The 21,382-nt window shown below is 47.9% G+C and overlaps 1 protein-coding gene across 2 annotated transcripts in view; it reads left to right on the top strand.

Moving 5' to 3' along the window:
- Positions 1-20,646, top strand: part of LOC132473017 (beta-1,4 N-acetylgalactosaminyltransferase 2-like) — a 28,020-nt gene extending 7,374 nt beyond the window's left edge. Inside the window, exons 1-12 of one of the 2 annotated variants that reach the window (XM_060072939.1) lie at positions 13,144-13,376; positions 13,907-14,031; positions 14,520-14,663; positions 15,419-15,525; positions 16,529-16,566; positions 17,032-17,098; positions 17,189-17,302; positions 17,594-17,680; positions 17,873-18,054; positions 18,783-18,926; positions 19,134-19,362; positions 20,374-20,646. In XM_060072939.1, the coding sequence (XP_059928922.1) occupies positions 13,907-14,031; positions 14,520-14,663; positions 15,419-15,525; positions 16,529-16,566; positions 17,032-17,098; positions 17,189-17,302; positions 17,594-17,680; positions 17,873-18,054; positions 18,783-18,926; positions 19,134-19,362; positions 20,374-20,558 (1,422 nt within the window). In that variant the 5' untranslated portion in view covers positions 13,144-13,376 and the 3' untranslated portion in view covers positions 20,559-20,646. Of the gene's footprint in view, positions 1-13,143; positions 13,377-13,906; positions 14,032-14,519; positions 14,664-15,418; positions 15,526-16,528; positions 16,567-17,031; positions 17,099-17,188; positions 17,303-17,593; positions 17,681-17,872; positions 18,055-18,782; positions 18,927-19,133; positions 19,363-20,373 lie in introns of those variants that run through there. The other variant, XM_060072948.1, reaches the window with a different exon arrangement.
- Positions 20,647-21,382: the final 736 nt, after the last annotated feature.

Here is a 21,382-nt window from a genome sequence, read left to right as displayed (position 1 = left end):
CTCGGGTGTGGCCCCTCCCCTAGGGGGTTCATCAGGGACAGGACTAGCGGCGGTGTGTAGCCCCCCGCCTTCTTGGCGGCCGCATCGGCGGCGTTGTTACCGCGGGTGACCAGGGAGTCTCCTTTTGTGTGGCCCTGGCACTTGATGATGGCCACAGACTCTGGTAGCTGAATGGCGAGGAGCAGGCGGACGACGAGGTCCCTGTGCTTCAGGGGCGCCCCTGTAGAGGTCAACATACCCCGCCTTTCTGCTTGGGTAGCGTTCAGATGGCAGAGCTCATACACGTAGTTGCTGTCGGTGTAAAGGTCGAGGCGTAGGCCCTTCGCGGCTTCGAGGGCTACGACCATGGCCGTGAGTTCAGCCCTTTGGGCCGAGGGATACTCCGGGAGTATCCCTGAGTGTCTGGTGTGGCAGACCCCTGTCGACCCCTGTTCCACCACCGCCCAAGAGGCGATGTTGGTTCCCAGGGCATCCTTGTAGCAGCAGCCGTCGGTGTACCACACTGTTTTGGGTGTTCCTAGGGGTGACCCTTGGAGGTCTGGTCGTGCTCGGAGTTCCGACAGGATGCGAGGCGTGCAGTTGGGGTGCCGTCCGTGTCTGCGGGATACTCTCCGGTCATATTCACTCCTTTCGTCGAGTAGCTCACCGAGGGATCTGTCAGGGCCTCGGTCAACCGGATCTGGGTGATGGCGGTCGACAGGGTGAAGAGTGAGCTCTCCACCGCAGCCTTAACTCCGTGGGTGGTGTGCACCACCGTGGGGTTGTTCATGGTGAGGAACTGTGTTTTTCGTAGGGCGATGGCGATGGCCATGAGATGTCTGGCGCAGTGAGGGAGTCCTAGGGCCGGAGTGGGTAGGGCCGAGCTGTGGTAGAGGAGGATCCTTCGGGTGCCGGCCTTTGCCTGCCAGAGGGTGGCCGCTACATTTCCGTTCCTCTGTGTGACGTCCAGATGGAAGGGGGTCGTATAGTCGGGGGCTTGGAGGGCGGCGGCTGAGTGGAGGGCCTGCTTCAGCTGATGGAAGGCGGTGTCTTTTCCTGGGTCCCATTCCAGCGGGGCCCGTAGGTGTCGGGCCCCGGCTGTGGTGACCATCTGGCGGAGTTCGGACGTCCGCTCTGTGAATTCCGGGAGGTACTGGCGGCTGTAATTGCACAGGCCCAGGAAGGCCAACATTTGCTGAACCGTGGCGGGTTTTGGGTAATTCAGGATGGTTTCTCGGGTGTCCTGGGTCATGTCTCTGGTATCTCCTCCGACCAACCTCCCCAGGAATCTCACCATGGGCCGGACAGCCTGTAGTTTGGGCCGCTTGACCTTGTACCCTGCTTTCCCTAGGGTCTCGAGCAGGGTCTTGGTAGCGTCCACACAGGCTTGTCTGGTAGGCGCAGCGAGCAGGATGTCGTCTACATACTGGACCATAACCACTCCGTCGGGAAGTACAGTGTCCTTGAGGTCCTTTCGCACACAGTCGTTGAATATGGTGGGGGTCGATCGGTACCCCTGCGGCATTCGGGTGTAGGTGAGTTTCTCTCCCTTCCAGGTAAAAGAGAAGATGTCTTGTGAGTCTTTGTTCAGGGGGATGCAGAAGAAGGCGTTGGCCAGGTCTATTGCAGAGAACCAGAGGTGTTCGGGGTTAACCACGTGGAGCGCCACCTGCGGGTTCGGCACCCTCTCTGGGGGTCCTTCTGTGGCGTCGTTCACTAGACGGAGATCGTGGGCCATCCTCCATGTGAGTCCGTCCGCCTTTTTTACTGGGAGAATCGGGGTGTTCCAAAGGGACTGAGAGGGTCGGAGGACTCCTGCCTCTTTGAGTCCCTGTATGGTGGCTGTGATCCCTGCTTCTGCCTCGGGTCTGACCTTGTACTGGGGCTGGTGAATCGGGGTTTGGTCGGGTTTGAGAGGTATTTGGATGTTGTGCTGGGGGGTAAACCCCATGTCGTAGGCGCCGGTGGCCCAGAGCTCCGGAGGGAGGTCGTCTAGCATGATCTTTACGTCGGGATCTTCGGCTTCCAGGGGGCTGGGGGCGTTGACATCCTCGGGGGCGAGCGGTCGTCCGCGCTCCACTCGTTCTGCCACCCCCCAGGAGGCCGTCCGGGGGAAGGAGACTCGGATCAAGCCTTTGTCAGGGGCTAGGTGTATGTGGGGGTTGTCGGTGGGGGCCCACTCTCGTACTTGAGTCGCTCGGCAGATCATGGGCCCCAGCTTCATGGCCGTGTGGTGCTTGGCTACTGCTAGGGTCACGTGTGGTCGGGACTCGGGTTTAAGACGGTACCAGTATTCTTGATCCGGGGTGAGGAGGGTGGGGGCCGCCACCCCCTCAGGTCCGACGTACATTGCTTCGTAGAGGCATTTCTGGCCGGTTCCCTCCATGATGCGGCTCCATTGTTCGTCGTAGCTTTCGTCTGGGTCACGAAGGACATTGAGGGTCGTGTGGAGGGGGTCGTGCGGTGGGTAGAAGTCCCCCTGTTGCTGGATCCAGGGGGCCCACTCTCGATACGTTTCTTCTAGGGGCTTGAGTCCGTCCGTGGTAGTCATGTTCCGAATCCAATATACGTCTGACGGGGGGCTCAGGGGCGGGGGTTCATGCACCAGCATCATCTGGGGGGGTTGGTCGGCTTCTGTCGTCATTGAAGTTCCTTCGGGGGAACAGCTGATGTGGCAGTTGATCTTGCTCAGGATGTCTCTACCCATGAGGTTGGTGGGGCACTCGGGGGCATATAGGAGGGAGTGGTAGAACGTTTGCCCCAGGATGGTGAGCGGCAAGGGGGTGGTGAGGGGGTTTGTCTTTTCTATTCCCGAGAACCCCATGGTAGTCAGGGTTCGAGTGGAGAGGGGTGGGATCTCATGGTTCAGGTCCCCGATGGTGGATACTGTGGCTCCGGTGTCAACCATGAACCGAATCGGGGTCTGGTTTACGAGTCCGTCCACCATTGGGGTTCCCGTTCCCAGGTTCACCACCTGGGTCCCTCTCGAGGCTCTCGGGTCCCGTCAGTATTGGCTGTCGTATCCCGGGTCCCTCCAGAGAGGGTACATCGGGGTTCCGGGGTTTGAGGCCTGCGTCGATCCATTTCCAGGGTTACCGTACGGCGGACCGGGTCGCGGTTGACGATCATGTTGGTCGTGTTGCATCCCCGGCGGTCCCGACTGGGGGCATTCCCTCGACCAGTGTCCCACGAGCCCACAAATGAAGCAGGGGTAGGACCGGGTTGGGTTTGTGTTTGGGGTCCGGCCCCTCCCTCTCCATTTGGATCCGCCTCTATATCTGGACTGATGGTTCTGGTACATCCCGGGTCCCACCTGTGTTGCTGGGTTCGAGGGTGGGTATGGGTACGGGTACGGCGGGGGTTGGGGCCCCCACACTTGAGCGGGAGGGGCTTGCACCTGGGTCGGAGGAGGCCCGCCTGGCTGGACCAAGGGGTTGGGGGTAGGTGGCGGGGCCGGGGGCGGGGCCACTTCGAGGGGCATGATCTCGGAGGCGTGGTCTTTGTTGAGCTCCTTCTTGTCCCGGTTGTGTTCCTGGGTTGCTTTCTTCACGTCCATGCGCAAGAGTCGTTTCTTCAGGTCGCGGTCTTCTTTGACGTCTTCGTCTTCCCGGTCTTGCTCCAGGTTCACGTGGTGTGTAATGGCCTCCTCCCAGTCCATGGTGTTCATTCTTCCGAGTCCAATCACCGTCTTGAGGGCTTCGCGGATCTTGGTGCAGAGACCCGTCTCAACCGCGGTCCGGAACATGGCTTCGGTGGCGTCGGAGGCTCCTGGAAGGGTTCCAAATCCGTCTTTCCATCGTTCAGTGGCTCTTGTAAGGAATTCGCCCGCTGATTCACTGGGTTTTCTTTTCAGGCCGGTCATGCATGCTGCTGAATTCTGGGGGGGGTAGAGGCCCCTCAGGGCCTCCCACCATATGGGGCGGTAGGGGTCGAAGGGGGCGTTGTCCGGCTCTCTGGTGGTTCTGGCCACGTTTTCCACGTCGTTGACTGCTCGGGGTCCTTCTCCTCTCATGAGGACCGCTCGGATGTCCCCCATGGTGAGCCGGTCAGCTGTGGTCAGTCGCTCAAGGTTTCTGATCCACTTGCCCGCCCCCAGTTTGATCGAGGGAAGGTCTTCCAGTAGTCCCTTGAGGTCGCAGTGGGTCCAGGGAACGTACATTGCTTGTCCTGCAGGGGTGTCCATTAGTGGGTACATTGATTCTGGGCCTTCATTCTGGTCGCGGTCCATCCGGTGGCTGGGGGCTTGGTTCCTTTGGGACCCGGACTCTTGTGGAGTGCTGGTGGTGGCCGTGGTCGTGATCGGGGTTTCGATACTTCGGGCTTGTGATCTGCCCGGGCCAATTGTCCCGCGGATTGCGCCTCTTCCCCACCTCTGGTCTCTGCCTTCGTTCCTTTCCCGCAGCTGTCGAGACAGGAGATGGACTTCTGACTCGATGCTGTGGGTCATTCTTTCCAGCGCTTCTTCTTTCCATTTTGCTCCCAGTGGGTCCCATTCCAAGGTGTCTGCATCATCATCATCTGTTTCCTCGTGTCTTGCGTGTCTCCCTTGGGGAATTCCGGAGTGTCTTCTCATTTCTTCTGTTTCTCCTGCTACTTCTGCTTCTTCTTCTTTAGACGATAGGTTGATCAGGAAGGAGGCCAGGTCCAATGCGCTGGCGCCAGGGGCGCCGATCCGCGTCCGTATCCTTTCTGCTTTCGGCTGGGCTCGCTCTGGTGGTGGTAACCTGGTTTCGGGGGCCTGGGCTTGGCTGTAGTTTGAGGAGGGGGGTGTCCAGTTCTCAGCGCTGGGTGGTTCTTGCCCCAATGGCCCGGCTCTTCCTGGTATCATCGGCCATGGGGAGGAAGCCGTCGTCGGCTTCAGTCTATCCTTGCTTTGTGGATGGTTTCTCTTTGTGAAGTGGACCCCTTTTTTGGCTCGTTCCGGTTCCAGGGGGGCGGGGTTTTGCCAGGTCACCGTGACCGGGGACTGAGGTGTGGCGTGGGTTATTTCGATAACTGGGTACATGAGATGGGGGGGCGCAGGGACCTGGGGAGGACCCATCTCGGTGCCACTCACTCCATCTGCGGGTACCTGGGTGGGCAGGGGCGGGAAGTCGGTCGGGGCATAGGGGAGGGAGTGGGTGTACGGAGGTGGGCGGGCCTGTACGTCGGCCCTCGGTAGGGAGGGATAGAGCGGGGCTGTCGGGCTCGATTGGGTAGGTGCCGGATAGACTGGGGCTATCAGGTTCGGTTGGGCAGGGGTTGTAAGGTCCGCTAGGAAGGGATTTCTGGCGGAGGGGGCTATTTTTAGGGTGTGGGGCGGGAGGCAAGAGGCCAATGCATTTAATACTAAGATTCTCTTTTGTTTTATCCGGTCTTGGGCTTCGAGTGCATCCGCTCGTCCCGCCTTGGTTCCAGCGTTGTCGCGGCGGACCTTCGCCTGCTCATACTGGCTGCCAATGTGCGCGTGTATGGCGGTCCGGCCGGTCTGGTCGAGGGGTCCCATTCGGATCACGCCCTCTCTCTGCCAGGTTTTAATCACATCGGTCCTCCCATTTCTTCCGGTCTTGGCCTTTCAATATTTTCCCCGGTTCAGCGTTGAGGCACAGCCAGCCCAGCCCTCTGGTTCGTTGCTCGTCCGACATGGTGGGCGTGTTTTTTTTTTGTTTTTTTTTCGCTTCTTCTTACAGCAGCCTGGTATGGGGGTGGTCGGGGTTGTGGACGCCCTTGCACTGAAGGCAGGGTGCGGGGAGGTTTGTCTTTTTAGCTTTATTAGTAACTGGGATAATTCTTCTAGCAGGGGGTGATCGAGAGTCGGGGTTGGGTTGGTATTGATGCTGTTCAGTAGGGGGCGGTGTAGTTGGGGAAGGGCAGTGTTGGAGTGGTCCAGCAGGGGGCGGTGTAGTTGGGGAAGGGTAGGGTTGGAGTGGTCCAGCAGGGGGCGGTGTAGTTGGGGAAGGGTAGGGTTGGAGTGGTCCAGCAGGGGGCGGTGTAGTTGGGGAAGGGTAAGGTTGGAGTGGTCCAGCAGGGGGCGGTGTAGTTGGGGAAGGGTAGGGTTGGAGTGGTCCAGCAGGGGGCGGTGTAGTTGGGGAAGGGTAAGGTTGGAGTGGTCCAGCAGGGGGCGGTGTAGTTGGGGAAGGGTAGGGTTGGAGTGGTCCAGCAGGGGGCGGTGTAGTTGGGGAAGGGTAGGGTTGGAGTGGTCCAGCAGGGGGCGGTGTAGTTGGGGAAGGGTAGGGTTGGAGTGGTCCAGCAGGGGGCGGTGTAGTTGGGGAAGGGTAGGGTTGGAGTGGTCCAGCAGGGGGCGGTGTAGTTGGGGAAGGGTAAGGTTGGAGTGGTCCAGCAGGGGGCGGTGTAGTTGGGGAAGGGTAAGGTTGGAGTGGTCCAGCAGGGGGCGGTGTAGTTGGGGAAGGGTAAGGTTGGAGTGGTCCAGCAGGGGGCGGTGTAGTTGGGGAAAGGTAGGGTTGGAGTGGTCCAGCAGGGGGCGGTGTAGTTGGGGAAGGGTAGGGTTGGAGTGTTCCAGGTTTGGCGGAGGGGGAGGTGACTTGGGACTGAGTGAGAGAACTCAAAAAATGGCGGCCGTGATGCTATAACTCTGTGGGGCCTGTCTACCACACGAGAGCGGATGAGAGACTAGGGGGTAACTCTTGTCACTCTTGGAGGAGGAGAACGAGAAAGAAGGAGGGGGGGGGGGGGGGGGGGGCAAAAAACAACAACAGGGCCTAGAGACGTTATTTAATACATCCAGAAATTCCTCATATCCTTAAGTCGTTATCCATCATTGTCAATTTATTTATTTCCGCAGGTTAAGCCATAGACCAAAACAATACGTCAGAGAGACATTATTCATCATTATCAATCTATCTATTCTTTCCTTTACCCGTTTTAACGGGTAAAGATATAGCGGACCACTGATTCACTCACAGATTCTCTCTTTCCCTCTATCCAGCTTTCTCTCACGCAAACGTACACACCCAAACGCATGTTGACGCATACTCGCTGACACGCACGTACACACTGACGTACAGACACATGCACACACTCACACAAACGCACGTATACGGTCTCACTCACTTTCTCTGTACTGTGTGTTAGTGTGTCTCTCTGTGCTGCCTTAATGGTGTGGGTCAACAAATGGGGGTGAAATGTGTTCTCTCTCTCTCATTCTTCCTCCCCCTCTTGGGGTCAGGCTGCACTTAGGACCGTTAACAGATAAACCTGGAATGCAACATCCTGAACTATCCATCATGGAACAAGGCCTAATAACTATCTCTCACACACAAAAAGATCCTTCTGTCCCTTCATTCATAAATAACTTTTCACTTTATTATATATATAATAATAATAATAATAATACATTTTATTTATAATGCACTTCGTATTCAAGAATCTCAAAGTGCTTAGATATAAGCACTATATATCCGGATTAATTCCCGGATATATAACTTAATACTGCTCCCCCTTTCCAAATTTCTATATACACAAAACTACGAGGCTGACCACCGAAATTTGTACAGGCCTCGTCAGGCCGAACCAAAAACACTCTCACAGGTTCTAACTTCCATACAATTCTAGGGAGGGGAACTACAACATGATGTGGAGTAGAGGACTTCAAATATGGTGGACGGGGACCTCAAATGGGAGGACTACACATATGGAAAAGGGGATTACACTCTGGGCCTGAAAACCATACAGAGTCCCTTCTCGTGGTCCTGAAACAACCGTTCATTGTTAGAAAAACACGCACTCTATCGCTACCTCCAACTGTCTAGAGGGAAAATGGTCCCTCTCGATCGTCCTCCGACTTTAGCTCTCCTAGTCTATCTCTCTCGCTATCTCTCTTGCTCCCTCTCACACAAACACACACACACACACACTTCTCTTTCCATTCTGTCTCCTCCAAACGCACACGCAGAAACATCACCTCTTGCGTACACGCGCACAGAGACGCACACAGCCTTTCTCACTCTGTCTCCTCTAAACGCACACACAGAAACATATCAACAGATTTCTCGTTCTGTCTCCCGCAGACGCACACACAGAAACATATCAACAGACCTTTCGTTCTGTCTCTCACAGATGTACACAGAAACATAACAACAGACTTTTCATTCTGTCTCTCACAGCCTCTTACACACACAGAAACATCACCTCTTGCGTACACGCGCACACACGGAGTCGCTCACAGCCTTTCTCTCACTCTCACGCGCATACACACTGTCTCTCTGTCTCTCTCTTTCACCCATGCTCTCCTATTCTTCCACCCACGCCGACTCTCGTTCTCGACTCCGTACACACGCACTTGCTCTCTGGTCGTGAAGGTGGGGGTGAGAGGTCTCTGCTATCCCTAGGTGTCTGTCCGTCAGTCCCCGCATATGCAATGAATATATGGCCAAGAAATCGTTGTGCTTCTTCGGGCGCCTCAGATTCACTTATCAAGGGCGGCGAGCCTTAGGCCTCGAGGGTGTTCTTTCACCACGCAACGAGCCTAGTTTATCTTATTCTCTCTGTGTGTCACTCATGCCCTAGGCACCGTTTCCTCTGCAAAGGGACTCTAACCCTGATAAAGGACTCTAACCTTCTTACCACATAGAATTATTTAATACACATTCAAAGAAGGGGACTCTAACCCCCCTTTAAGACATAGGTGGGGACTTTAATCCCACCCGAGGGACCCTAACCCCCTTAAGACATAGTTGGGGACTCTAACCCCCTTACCACCGAAATTATTTAATACCTAAACAAAGAAGGGGACTCTAACCCCCCTTTAAGACATAGGTGGGGACTTTAATCCCACCCGAGGGACCCTAACCCCCTTAAAACATAGTTGGGGACTCTAACCCCCTTACCACTGAAATTATTTAATACCTAAACAAAGAAGGGGACTCTAACCCCCCTTTAAGACATAGGTGGGGACTTTAATCCCACCCGAGGGACCCTAACCCCCTTAAGACATAGTTGGGGACTCTAACCCCCTTACCACCGAAATTATTTAATACCTAAACAAAGAAGGGGACTCTAACCCCCCTTTAAGACATAGGTGGGGACTTTAATCCCACCCGAGGGACCCTAACCCCCTTAAGACATAGTTGGGGACTCTAACCCCCTTACCACCGAAATTATTTAATACCTAAACAAAGAAGGGGACTCTAACCCCCCTTTAAGACATAGGTGTCTCCATTACACATCCATTACGTGGCCATCGATAGTCTTGTATCACTATGCCCGATTCTAATAGGCCCTATGGTCTCGAGGGTATTCTTTCACCATGCAACGAGCCGATATTCGATGTGTCACGCGTTCAGGGTCAATCGGGTTTATGGGGAAATGCTGGGATACAGTCCTATTCGTCCCCACGAGATATCCCGTAGCGAACCGCTCTCACAGTCTCACCTCCTAATATGGTTCCTATATAACTATGCAGAGTTTGGATTTTATCAACAGGTTCTGCCTACCTTTTGTTGGGCGTGCACGAGGTGAGACTGCAGGAACCGGTCCGGTGCTCCGGGGTCCCGAGGTCGTGCCGCTCTCCGTCTCTCGTTTCCCAGTTGCGGTTCAATTCAGAAAAACTATCACGTCGTGGGTCACCAAATTGTTGGGAAAAACGGTCTGTCTAGCTACTGGACCAGATAAAATGAGACGGAGAGGTAATAAAGTCTATCGACACGAGGACCTTGGATTTATTAAGTAAAGTGGCAGCGGTTATACAGAGTCATAAAGCGTGAGAAATCGAATATGTCTAAGTCCCTAATCAGCGCTGATGGTTCGTCTGGAGCTTCGCCTCCGTGGAAGGTCTGCTTCAGAAGAAGGTGAAGAGTCCCTGTGTGATGCAGTCTTATGTTGTATCCTCCTCTCGATGAGGTGTGTGCGTTTGAGGTGTGTGCGTTTGAGGTGTGTGCGTTTGAGGTGTGTGCGTTTGAGGTGTGTGCGGTTGAGGTGTGTGCGGTTCTGTGTGTTTTGGCTCCCAGGCCCTGAGAGAGCTTCGTAACGGGGAGAGTTCCTCGTGTCTCTGGTGTGATAAATTAAAACGGGGGAGTGCCCCCCCGAAGTGTCTCGTGTGTGGTAATTTAATGTGGCTCTGAGGCCCTGGTATGGGCAGGTGTATCTCTTGGTTCCTCCTAACGGGGCAGAGCTCTCAAAATGTCTCCTGTGTGATAAATTAATGTGGCTCTCCCGTTCTGGAGATGATACTGGTGCATTGTCTGAGTGTCCACCATCTGCCTGCCTGGGAGATGGGGCCTTCAGCTCCGGCCTTGACCTGACTATATATTATCATGTTTGTGTTATGTGTTCGTTGGGTTTAGAGCAAGAGTTGACTATATATTAATGTGCCTGCCATATGATGTGCTCATCAGGTTATTTTTCCCAACAGCAGCAAGTGTCTGCCAGAGTTAGAGGGGGTAACATCAAGCCAACTCAAACAGTAAAGACTCTGGGTTTCACAAATAAACAAAAAGGTTTGTAGCAACCAAAGAATATCAAGTCTGAAAGAATGTATGCATCATCATGTTGAGCCTGAGCCGAAAAGAATAACATAAACACACACAAAAATAGACTTTCTAATTACAAAGATAAACAAAAGGTAAGCATAGCTCCCTAACTCAACAAAAAAATGAGAAAATGGGGCACCAAATTATAGTCCACTCACCCCTACCACCTTCCCACAAGCTGGGCCAAAGTTTAAATGTAACTTCATATGGCCAAACATGGCAAAAGGTGTTGTATCGTGACCCTACGGACTTCAGTGGGGGTTTCATTCCGTCTGTGCAATGCACCTTCTCAACGAGCAGGTGTGCGCCTGCAGCCAGAGGGGGCGCCAAAATACCTATTCCCCACACAATGTTATGAAGTACTTCATTGGTAACCGCTACGCAGCGCGTTTTTTTTTTTTTTACTGCTCGTGGCGCCCCCCATGTGATTTGGCGCCCCCCACAAATACGGCGCCCCGGGTGGCTGCCTGGTTCGCCCGTGCCTTAAACCGCCACTGCGCGCAAATAATGTCTTCTTTGAATGCTTTGTGTTTGGGAACATGAAACAAGAGAAGGGAGAAACGGCAGACGCTTAAATTTCTCCTTGCCCCAAAAAGAGCTGCAATGGAAGAACTTATATTTGTGACGCCCTTCTCGTCAACTACATCCATCCTTCCAAATCCTGTGCAACTTCAGGCTTTTGTCATCGGCCCTCGACCGATGATTGGGGGCTGTCTAATAATGTACAGTTATCCCCTACCTTTGATGACCACTCCATTCGAGCTACTGCAAGGGTCCACTGTGTTCACCGAGGAAGACTTACGCAGTGCCTGAATCTCCCGTATCTGGGAGGGGAATGAATTGAAGGCTGCCTCCAACACGCCAACAGATAGGCCTACTATGAGTACACAATCGTTGTTAAACGATTGTTGTAGGGTCAAGTCATGTCCTGTTGCGTGTGTCTATATTTGTGTCTCTGAAGCGTAAAATCCTTATTCCCCCCCAACTTTAGAGCAATATATATTTCTAAAAGTTAAACTTTTCTCCTTGCATTGCCTTGAAATTGCCCATTTTGTATAACAATGAAAGGGATATTTATTAGACTGGTCTTGATTTATGTACATGAGAGTGCAGAATCCCTTTGCCAATCAGAGGTCATAGCATATATTATCGTTTATGATGCACATATTCTGATTGTTGAAATTATGATTATTGTTACTAATCATTATGCCAGTATTGCCGTGTTCTTGAAGAAAGTAGTCCAATCTGGGTCACTTTAACTCACTTTATTTGTTATAGTATTTCGGCATGGTAACTATGAAGCAAAAGGAGGGGAATTGTATTGAACACGCGTGTGAGAGACAAACAGCAGGCCTCTGTATCTAATGGTGCGTTTTAATATCCATCCGTCTCGGAGGTCCGAGGACATTGCCTAGCGACATGCACAAACACGCCCCTTTTCCTCGGACGGCGATCTCGCCATCTCCGTTGAACTCAGTGGTGACCGAGCAAAATTCCGAGACAGAATTCAAGATGGCTGCACCCATTGTGACTTGAAGTATGCACTGTTTTCATTGTGCTTGGACCACTTTGGTAGCCTGGTTCTACAAGACTCTCGTACTTCACTTCATTTAATTTCATTTGTACAGAGAGTCTGGACCTAATCAATTGACAAACGTTAACTCACTTGAAGGCGGGTGTCTGTTGAAGTTTAAAATGATTGGATCTGCCCAGTGCCACTCTGGATCTGCCATAACCAATCGCCAACGTTTGGTTGTGACGTATGTCGTGCGCCGGGAATCACGCGCAGGTTGTACACAAACCAAACACCTTGCACCTGCACGAAAATGTCCGTCAACGACAGCTGCAGGTTTTGTTCGTTGAATTGACTTGACTATGGCCTATAGCCTACTTATATTGGATCGCCTGGTCCTCTGCCAATGCTACCGCGACAACAGCTTTCCGGGTGGCGTCCATGTTTTCCTCCAACGACCGAGCGAAATAATAAAATGCTTGAAGTGTGGGCGTGGCGTCAGATCCGAGATCCGAGTCGGTTCGCAGAGAATACTCGAACGCAGCATAACTCGCAAGTCTGGACTGCCGGATGTTTCTGCTCTTGTTGGCTCCAGGTCCTGTTTTAATACTGAGTAGGCGTGGCCTATGTGACGTATTAGCTTTGGCTTCCTCACCTGTCTAAAGGTGCTGCCATCTGTGGCTGGAGTAGTTATTGCAGCTTTCAGTTGGGTCCTGCTCCCCTTGTAGCTATGTATAGTAATTATGGCTTATGTGTTCGATCCTGCTTCCTAGTGGCTATGTGGGGGTAATGCAGCTTGTGTGTTCGATCCTGCTTCCTAGTGGCTATGTGTGGGCAGCTTTTGTGCTTAAAATACGTAACAGTATGAATCTATATGATTATCTAGTCCGTACTATGATTTGACTGGTAAAGCCTTATTTGGTTGCTTTGTTCTGATCAACAATCTGAGTTAGTAGATTGCATCATCTGATTGGATTAATTTGCATAAAATTTGCATTATTATTTTCCTTCTTGAAATTCACCATTCTTGACATTCTTCTTTCTTGACATTCCCCACATATGCCTTTCATGATTTCCTTTTCACACACCCAACACCTTGCCTACAAAGTAGACATAATATTGTAAATCTCTGAAGCAATAATTTCTGCCACCTTGTTAATATCAGGCATGTGCTCCTTATTCTACCAATTATAAATGTCATGATTTGCTCAAACTAAAGTGCCACGACCAGTAAAACGTGTTTGAGTTAAGCACTGAGGGCGTTGCCTCTCACAGACATTGCGAGGGGGCCACTGCCCCTCACAATGTCTGTGTATGGCCCTGGTTATTTTAGTTGATGCAGTTCGAGGCGGACTAACTAACTAACTTCTTGTTTATCAATTATTTCCCTTGAAACAATAGCCCTCTCTTGGGCAACGGTAAGTCATCTTAATAATATAAATGCTAGTAGTTAATGCTGAAGGATTTGGTAGAATAATAATGCTTTTTACAATTCGTAAATGGATTATTTGTTTTTAATATGGATAATTTACATTTACATAACATTATCCAGTTTTTCCCAGCATATTACCTTGGTTAGCATTTTTATTTTCTCTTTCATTTGGCGATATTTCCTCCGCACTAAAATTTGGGGGAAAAAGAATAACAATATATATGCTACTCTTATGCAAATCTTGTGTTGCACCTTAACCGCAAAGTATAATGTTTTTGCGGTTTTGCAGCAGCATACATTTTTATTTTGCTGCTGTAAAATCCCAATATTCCTTCAGAGATTGATGAAGTCTTATCTTGTTGGTGGATAAGTGTCCATCCATAAACGTCCAACAAAGTTTGGAATACAATGCAAACAAGAGTGCACATATAAAACTGACCATTTTATTGTGCGCATCAAAATTGGTAAAAACCTTTAGTTTTTTCTGTTAAATTATCTTTATGTGTTTGTCTCCAGATGAGCAGTTTTATCAGATCGGGTTTGCTGCAGCTTCTTCTGCTTGGTTTCTTTGTTGTTATGGCCTTCTTCGGATTCTTCCAGAGCTGTACGGTAGAGCACAAGCGCTCCCTCATCAGAAGGTGGTAAGTGCACATCTTTATTTATGCATATGTGTATCATTCTATTTTAACCACAAACCTCTAGCTAATGGATGGAAATGTCTACATATGCAGCTCTCAACCTCTGAAGCTAAGAACGATCCCCACAATAAATTCTAGGCACACCTATTTAAAGTGTCCTAGCATTAAAGTTGTAGGAAAAGATTATAAAAATTTCAGAGAAAGATCACTGCAAGAAATTAAATTATTTGTCCAAAAAAAATGTATTATGTGGTTTCATTATTCAATAATGAAGCAACTCATAAATATACTACAATTATTTCATAAACCAGAAATACTTTCAAAAAGTTTTGCCAGCTCAATCTTGTTGCTGTTCAGAAAATTGAATTCCAACATATTTCAGGGCAAAACTTCTTGTCAAACGGCTTGTACGTGTTGGCCTGACATGACTGAATGACAACACGTGAACAAGCTTTTCAGGTTGATAATTTAACTAATCTTACCCTCTCTAGGTCTCCACCCACCGGCCTATTCATCCCCCCTTCTACCTGCTTCTGCATAAATGACTCGTATATTCTGGACAATAGCATTCCTAGTGACCAGCTGGCAGAGATTCTGGAACGACGGGGCAAGGAGTACAAGAAACACCAGGCCAGGTACGCACCGCCAATAGTTCCAGGGACAATTTTTTGGAATACTTTAATGTCATCAAGTGAGAGCTTGTAAAATATTGAATACTAATACGTTGTGGAATGTAACATAATTTGCTGCTGCCTCTATTCTCAACACTTTCAATCTCGCTGTCCAGATTAGTTTGATTGATGGATAGTCCCGCTTATGATAGCATTCCTTTCCCTCTGTGGGGGATACAGAGCTGACTGGTCAAGACAGAAAAAGGTTGACCTTTACTATAGGTACAAATTTACTCACAACATTACTTCCCAAAAAATATATATAACTTTTTTTTAAGTATTTTGAGTAAAACAATTTGAGTTGTATGGCACAACTCTGTCTTTTAATCACAGTACACAATTGTGTTACAAGTTGAAAACTTTCGTTTTACAAATGAAAAAATCTTAATGGAATTAAAATGAACCCATACTGAATAGTATGACCAAGGGTGATGGATTGGTAGAGAAACATTTGGGCGTGAGGAATGATTAAATTCATTAGTTAATTAATCAACAAATACATTTATAAACTGCATTGAACTGCATACATGAATTTATTTATCGTTTATGTTTGAATGTGTTCATTGATGAAGTAAAGTTGGATAGTTGATAGTTAATTAGTTAGAATATTAGTGAATTAATATTTATGATTGGATAATTGGCCTATTGATCGTATTGGTTAATTGGATAAGCCCCTAATATATATTTATGTCTACATATTTTCTATCTCCCATGTCCAGAACAAGCTCCATTTTGAACACACTCCTCTTTGCTCCATCCAACTCTCCACTGCAGTATCCCATTCAGGGTTTCTCAGTTCGTCCCATGGTCCCCACTCTCATTCCAGGTACAGTACTACCATGCACTTTGGTGGTTCAATTACGAAGGGCTAACACTGCCCTTTAGTCCATAGTAGTTCAGGTTAGGGCTGAACGTTTGGGGAAATAATATTGAAATAATAAATAAATAATAAAAAACTAATATTGCGATTGCGATTTAGCATGTGATTTTTCTTTTTAAAGTTCCTTATGTTCTGTATTACTCACTCGTCAATTGATTGACGGAACAGGGGCACGTCAGGGGCCAATCAGATTTCAGCAGGGGCCAGGGACCCTGTGGCCCCACCCCTAGAACCGCCACTGACTATGACCAACACAACAGTAGTCATCATATAAACTGCTATTTCCTTTAGGCCAGGCCTATATGTTGAGAAGAATTAATGCATACATTTATGTTATAAAATCTTCATTTAACTATCGAATTTTAAAAGAAAAATAAATACGAATCTTACTGATCGCTAGTCAGTAACATTAATTAATCGCAGCCTTTGCGATTTGCTAATCATGTTCTATTACATCGCAATGTTGGTTTGAGTTTGATGAATCGTTCAGCCCTAGTTCAGTTGTAGTGAAAGTGCACTACACATGTAGCCTGGCTATCGCCAGACCAAGCTCAATCGTAGATTGCAAGTTGGTCTGGGGAAGCTGCTGTCATTTTCTTCAGCACAAGAGGCGTGATCAATGGGCCTAGTTCAAATGACTCTGTACGCAATTGGCTGCATGCCGTTGCTTCCCTGTCGTCATTGTGTTAAACCAGCCAATAATGTGACAGGGGGAAAAGCCAGCTTGTGTGATTGGCTCCCGCAAAAACATATAGAAACTAGAAAGAAATGTATTGCTCTTCTGCAAGGTGAATTTAAATCGCCGGCAGAATGTGCTACCCAGTCTACTACACATGTGTTCAATGTGCTCTATCCACATCATCACTTTTGTCTTCCTTCTATGTTCAAAGTATTCCTCAGGAAATAGCTTCACCCAAGAAATTCATTCTTAAAGATATATTTGTTTCAGGTTTAGCGCTGCACACACAGAAAAGAAGCAGCTACAAGGTTGGTACTTAAACTCTGGGTGTTATGTCAAAAATGTCCGGACATCTTACAGCTACTGGTTACATTTCCCTGATGCCCTGATACAGTCTATGTCTGGCCAGCATCAATACACGTCCCCTTACATAATTATTGGTTTCTCATTAAAAGTATAGGGTATAGTCAATCAATCAATGAAATGCTCTTATAAGAAAATACATAATCTGGTATCTGAGGCTGTGACAGTCCTGCAATAATCCCATCCAATAAACAAACAGGTCAGCCTTCAGTTTATTTACTTCGGGCCTCTTACCTAAGCTCTGCCTGTGCACTTACGAATTAGCTAAACTGTACGATTTTGAGCCAAACACACACACACACACACACACACACACACACACACACACACACACACACACACACACACACACACACACACACACACACACACACACACACACACACAATTAACATACTTGTATTTTACAGGTTTTACTAAATGTCACCAGAGGTATCCTCAGTCTAGGGACCCCAAGAGATGAAGACGTTGTCAATGGTGATTCATAAGCTCTATCATTGTTTACATTGTTCCAATGTGTAATTAACGTGAACAGGATTGACTTGTTTTATTTGTGAAAACCAATAGGTAGCAGGAAGAATTTGATCATCTTGGAGACGGATAGCTTAGCGGAAATGAACAAACTTCTGGCGAAGGTCACCTATACCAGCACTGTGTACCACATACACACCGGAGACCTGGGTAGTCTAAGTCCTTTTCAATTGATCTCGACTGGGAAACATTTAATGAGATATATGGGTTGGAGGATGTAATTCAAACTAAAATTAATGCACTGGTAAATATTTTATACTAAATATTCTTTGTTGAAGTTTTATATTGAAGATTTATCTTTGTTAAAGACTTATGCCAATGTAATGTTATCATTTTGGACTCAAAGCCATCCGCTACTTCTTCTACTCATTACATTTGTGTCAAATCTTATTTTAGGTTGGAAAGAAAAATATCCAACCCAACAAAACCTTTTCTTTGCAGTTCACTTCATGTGTGAGGTTCACCAAGCTGTGTTCCCCATCGTCATTCGTCAACCAACCCTACCTGTGCTCTTCGACATTGGAACAGGTAGAACAACAAATGTCTATTCTTACATATATATATTATCAGTTTTTACCGTTGTGTAGAACTATGCACCCTTACCTTCTTCCTCTCTCTATCCCCTTGCATCCTCTACTCCTGATGACCACGCCCTCCGACTCACTAACACGCACACAAACAAACAAACAAACAAACAAACAAACACTCTCTTTTCACAAGCCATCAGTGACCAAGTGACTGTCACCACTAAGACCTTCATGCGCTACAAGGAGTTGAAGCTCCTCATAAGAAGCTTAAGACAGTACTACAAAGACATGACACTCATTGTGGCTGACGACACCCATGAGCCGGAAAAAATCATTGAAGAAAATGTTCTGCATTACATCATGCCCGGGGGACAGGTAGGGCTTTATACAAGAACCAGGGGGTGCTGTGAGTTCCGGGCTCCTGCACCCCCAAACCCCGCGCACACACTTTTCCATTTATAATTTCAAATCACCTGAATAATTGTATCGCCGCAAATACCAGTCATCATCGCTTCACAGTTTAACGGCCAACGACAACAGCTATGGATGAAAAGAAACGCTCAACTCTGGAATGCAACTTTCTTTAAATCTTAGCTTATCAGTTAACACAACAGATAAACAATGAATGCTGACATGGGGCTCGTTTCAAGTAGCAGGTTAAAATACCATTGATTGAACCCTGTATACAGACAGAGAACTTCCCTGTAATGTCTAGTTATTTTAATTTCAGAACATATGATTTAAATTTCAAGGAACGAGTTCACTCAATCTCGAATAGGTTGAACCACAAAATTGTTTGTTCATATCAAGCCCTCATCTATTGCGCCCTAATAAAGGATGGATCAGGGAACTCAATAACCGTTGTTGCTTTTGCCAATATTGGTGGACACCTAGTCTCAGACAATCCACAGACAACTAAATATGTAGTGAAAAGCATTTGCCTTTGCTTAAATGTTTTATGAGAGTTTATGATGTTGAAGAGGGACCTCTTCAAAAGCAAAATTAAGAAAAAAAATTGTGTTCTTGACACAATTCAGCAACACAATTCAAGTAAAAAGTGAAATTCTTACAGTAAGTTAACGTCAAATCTTTCCCTTCCACAGGGCTGGTTTGCTGGCAGAACCCTGGCTGTCTCTCAAGTCACCACCAAGTACTTTCTTTGGGTGGATGATGACTTTCTATTCACTGAGAAAACAAAGATAGAGGATCTGGTGGAGGTGATGGAGGCAACACCAGCGTTGGATGTGGTGAGAATCATATTACTCATTGATCAAATAAATTATTATTATTCTTCCTTATCCGGGGCCGGATTGAGGGGGCAGTAGCTCTAGCATCGGGCCCCAGACTTCCCTTTCCCCGGCCACATTGATCAGCTCTGATGGGGAGATTACTATTATTACATTAGGAATTAAGAAGAGTATGTGTGAGTTATAACGTCTTGTTATCTTTCTTAGGTTGGGGGTTCAGTGGATGGAAATCAGTTCTACTTCTCCATCAACTATGATGAGGGAGATGGAGTCACTGGAGGCTGTCTAGAGAAGAAAAACAACAGAAGATTCCACTCAGTACCTAATTTTCCACAATGCCACCTCGTCAGTGGGGTGGTCAACTTCTTCCTGGCTCGTACCGATGCTGTGAATCGAGTGAGATTTGACCCCAAGCTGAAGAGAGTGGGACATCCAGGTATGTAACCGGCCATATCTACATGTAGTCCTTTTTGGTTGTGTAAATACATCCACAATGAATGATAATGAGAAACCTAAATTTGGAAAGGGGATTCTTGAATGAGGTTAGGCTGTTAGCTTCAAGATGTTATTCTTGGATGCTAAGGTAGCGGTTCAGTCTTTAAAGGTGACATATTAAACCACCAGGTGTGAGTGTGACTAGCCGTCAAAAGCCGTTTTGAAAATCAGCCTCTTCTGACATCACAAGTGGGCGTGTCCACCTAGTTGTAAGACGGATAAATGAGCGACATTTGCTACAGTCCACTGGGTAGGCTGGTAGACTGTTCTATCCAGCATACGTCTAGGTGGACACGCCCACTTGTGATGTCAGAAGAGACAGATTTTCAAAACGACTTGCAACGGCTAATCATACTCACAACTGCTGGTATAATATGTCACCTTAATCACTTGCTACCACTCTCCTTATATGTCCACACAAACTTGTGGTTGGTTACCCAAGGTTCCACTCACTTTCAATCTGGGATGCAAAAAGTTTTCATACCGCATTGCAAAGGCTGGGTGGTGTCGTCTGGTCATTGGTGCAGGAATTTAGGGCTCCGGAATGGGGCATGATCATTGCAAGAGTGGCAAGAAAAGTAAGAAGTACCCCATGAAACTTTAAAGCATAAAGGAGAAGATTACACAGGTTATATAGAACAAGTGAGAAGGGACAAGTACAGAAGGTTGTATCGTCTATCCATGTATGTGCGTAACTTAAGAAGATATTATTCTGGTGTGCACATCTACATGTCTTGGTATGTGAGGTAAACATAAACTTGGCCACACGAGGCTTCACCTGCTGGAACATATCCGTTCTCTAAATAGGCCTAGGACATGGTATAAATTGCCATACAGGAGAAACCTTTGAATCCCATATTTGGAAGTTATATTAGCATTTACCAATGTTAGTGATTGAAGTTCTATAATCTCTTCCACAACCTCAAATCTTCATTTGTTTTTTTCTCAATAGAATTCTTCATTGATGGACTTGGTCAATTGATGGTTGCAACATGTGGTCATGTTTCCATCAGCCATCAGCCTAGAATGATGAAACCTGAGTACAAGATATTCAGACACCCCACATCGGAGGAACAGGATTCAAAAAAACGGCTGTACCACTACAAAAACTACCTCAAATGTATCCGCTTTGGATAGGACAACAACTCTTTCAATGACAAATTCATATAAGGAAAATATTTGGCGGCAAATCTAGACATATTCAATAAAAGAAAGTCAACCTCTAGCTTCAGGTAAACTTTATGTCACACTCAAAGGAATACGCAGACAGTGTTGTGCCTGAACGAGTTCATTGAACGATAGTTCATGAACTCGTTCATATTTTGGGGCGAACGTGAACTGAACGTACTGTATTACAGCCTGATGAACATTACTGTGAACTCGTTCATTCTGGTGTCTGTGAACGGCACGCTCACTCGGTTTAACTTCGTTCAATAGGGGGGTTATTTGTTCATCAACACGGCGGATGCGCCGTGTTGCCATGTTTATCTCCGTGTTGCCATGGTTATTTCCGTGTGGTTAATTTGCAGTTACGGTATTGTCAGCTTACTGTTACATTAAACTGTAATCAGAAAACGCGGTTATATGCTTTAGACCAGGGGTCTCAAACTCGCGGCCCGCTGGACGATATTTTGTAACCCCCTACTCAAAGGTTAGTCACTTTTCTTTCTTATTTTTTTGCTGAGTCGCTGCGCTTGCCCGGGGGCCTCATTTAAAAAGCTTGCTGCGCACAAAAACCTTGGATAAGACGGAGGTGAAATGTACGTAGGCCAATGGTATGGCTTCTCCCAAGTCTGTGTGCGCTGGAGAAACGCCCTTTCTGTCTGTATCTCTGTGTGTAACACCATGCACCTGAACGGGTTCTCTCCTGTGTGATTCCTCTGATGTATTTCAAGCTTACTGAAGCATCTGAAACTAACCGCTTAGCAAACCGAGTTCCTCAAATTGTGGAGCTTCATATC

This window comes from Gadus macrocephalus, chromosome 2 (genome assembly GCF_031168955.1).
Source record: "Gadus macrocephalus chromosome 2, ASM3116895v1".
NCBI classification, from domain to species: Eukaryota; Metazoa; Chordata; class Actinopteri; order Gadiformes; family Gadidae; genus Gadus; species Gadus macrocephalus.
The sequence above is the reverse complement of the archived record's forward strand: the minus strand, read 5'-3'. Positions and strand labels throughout refer to the sequence as shown.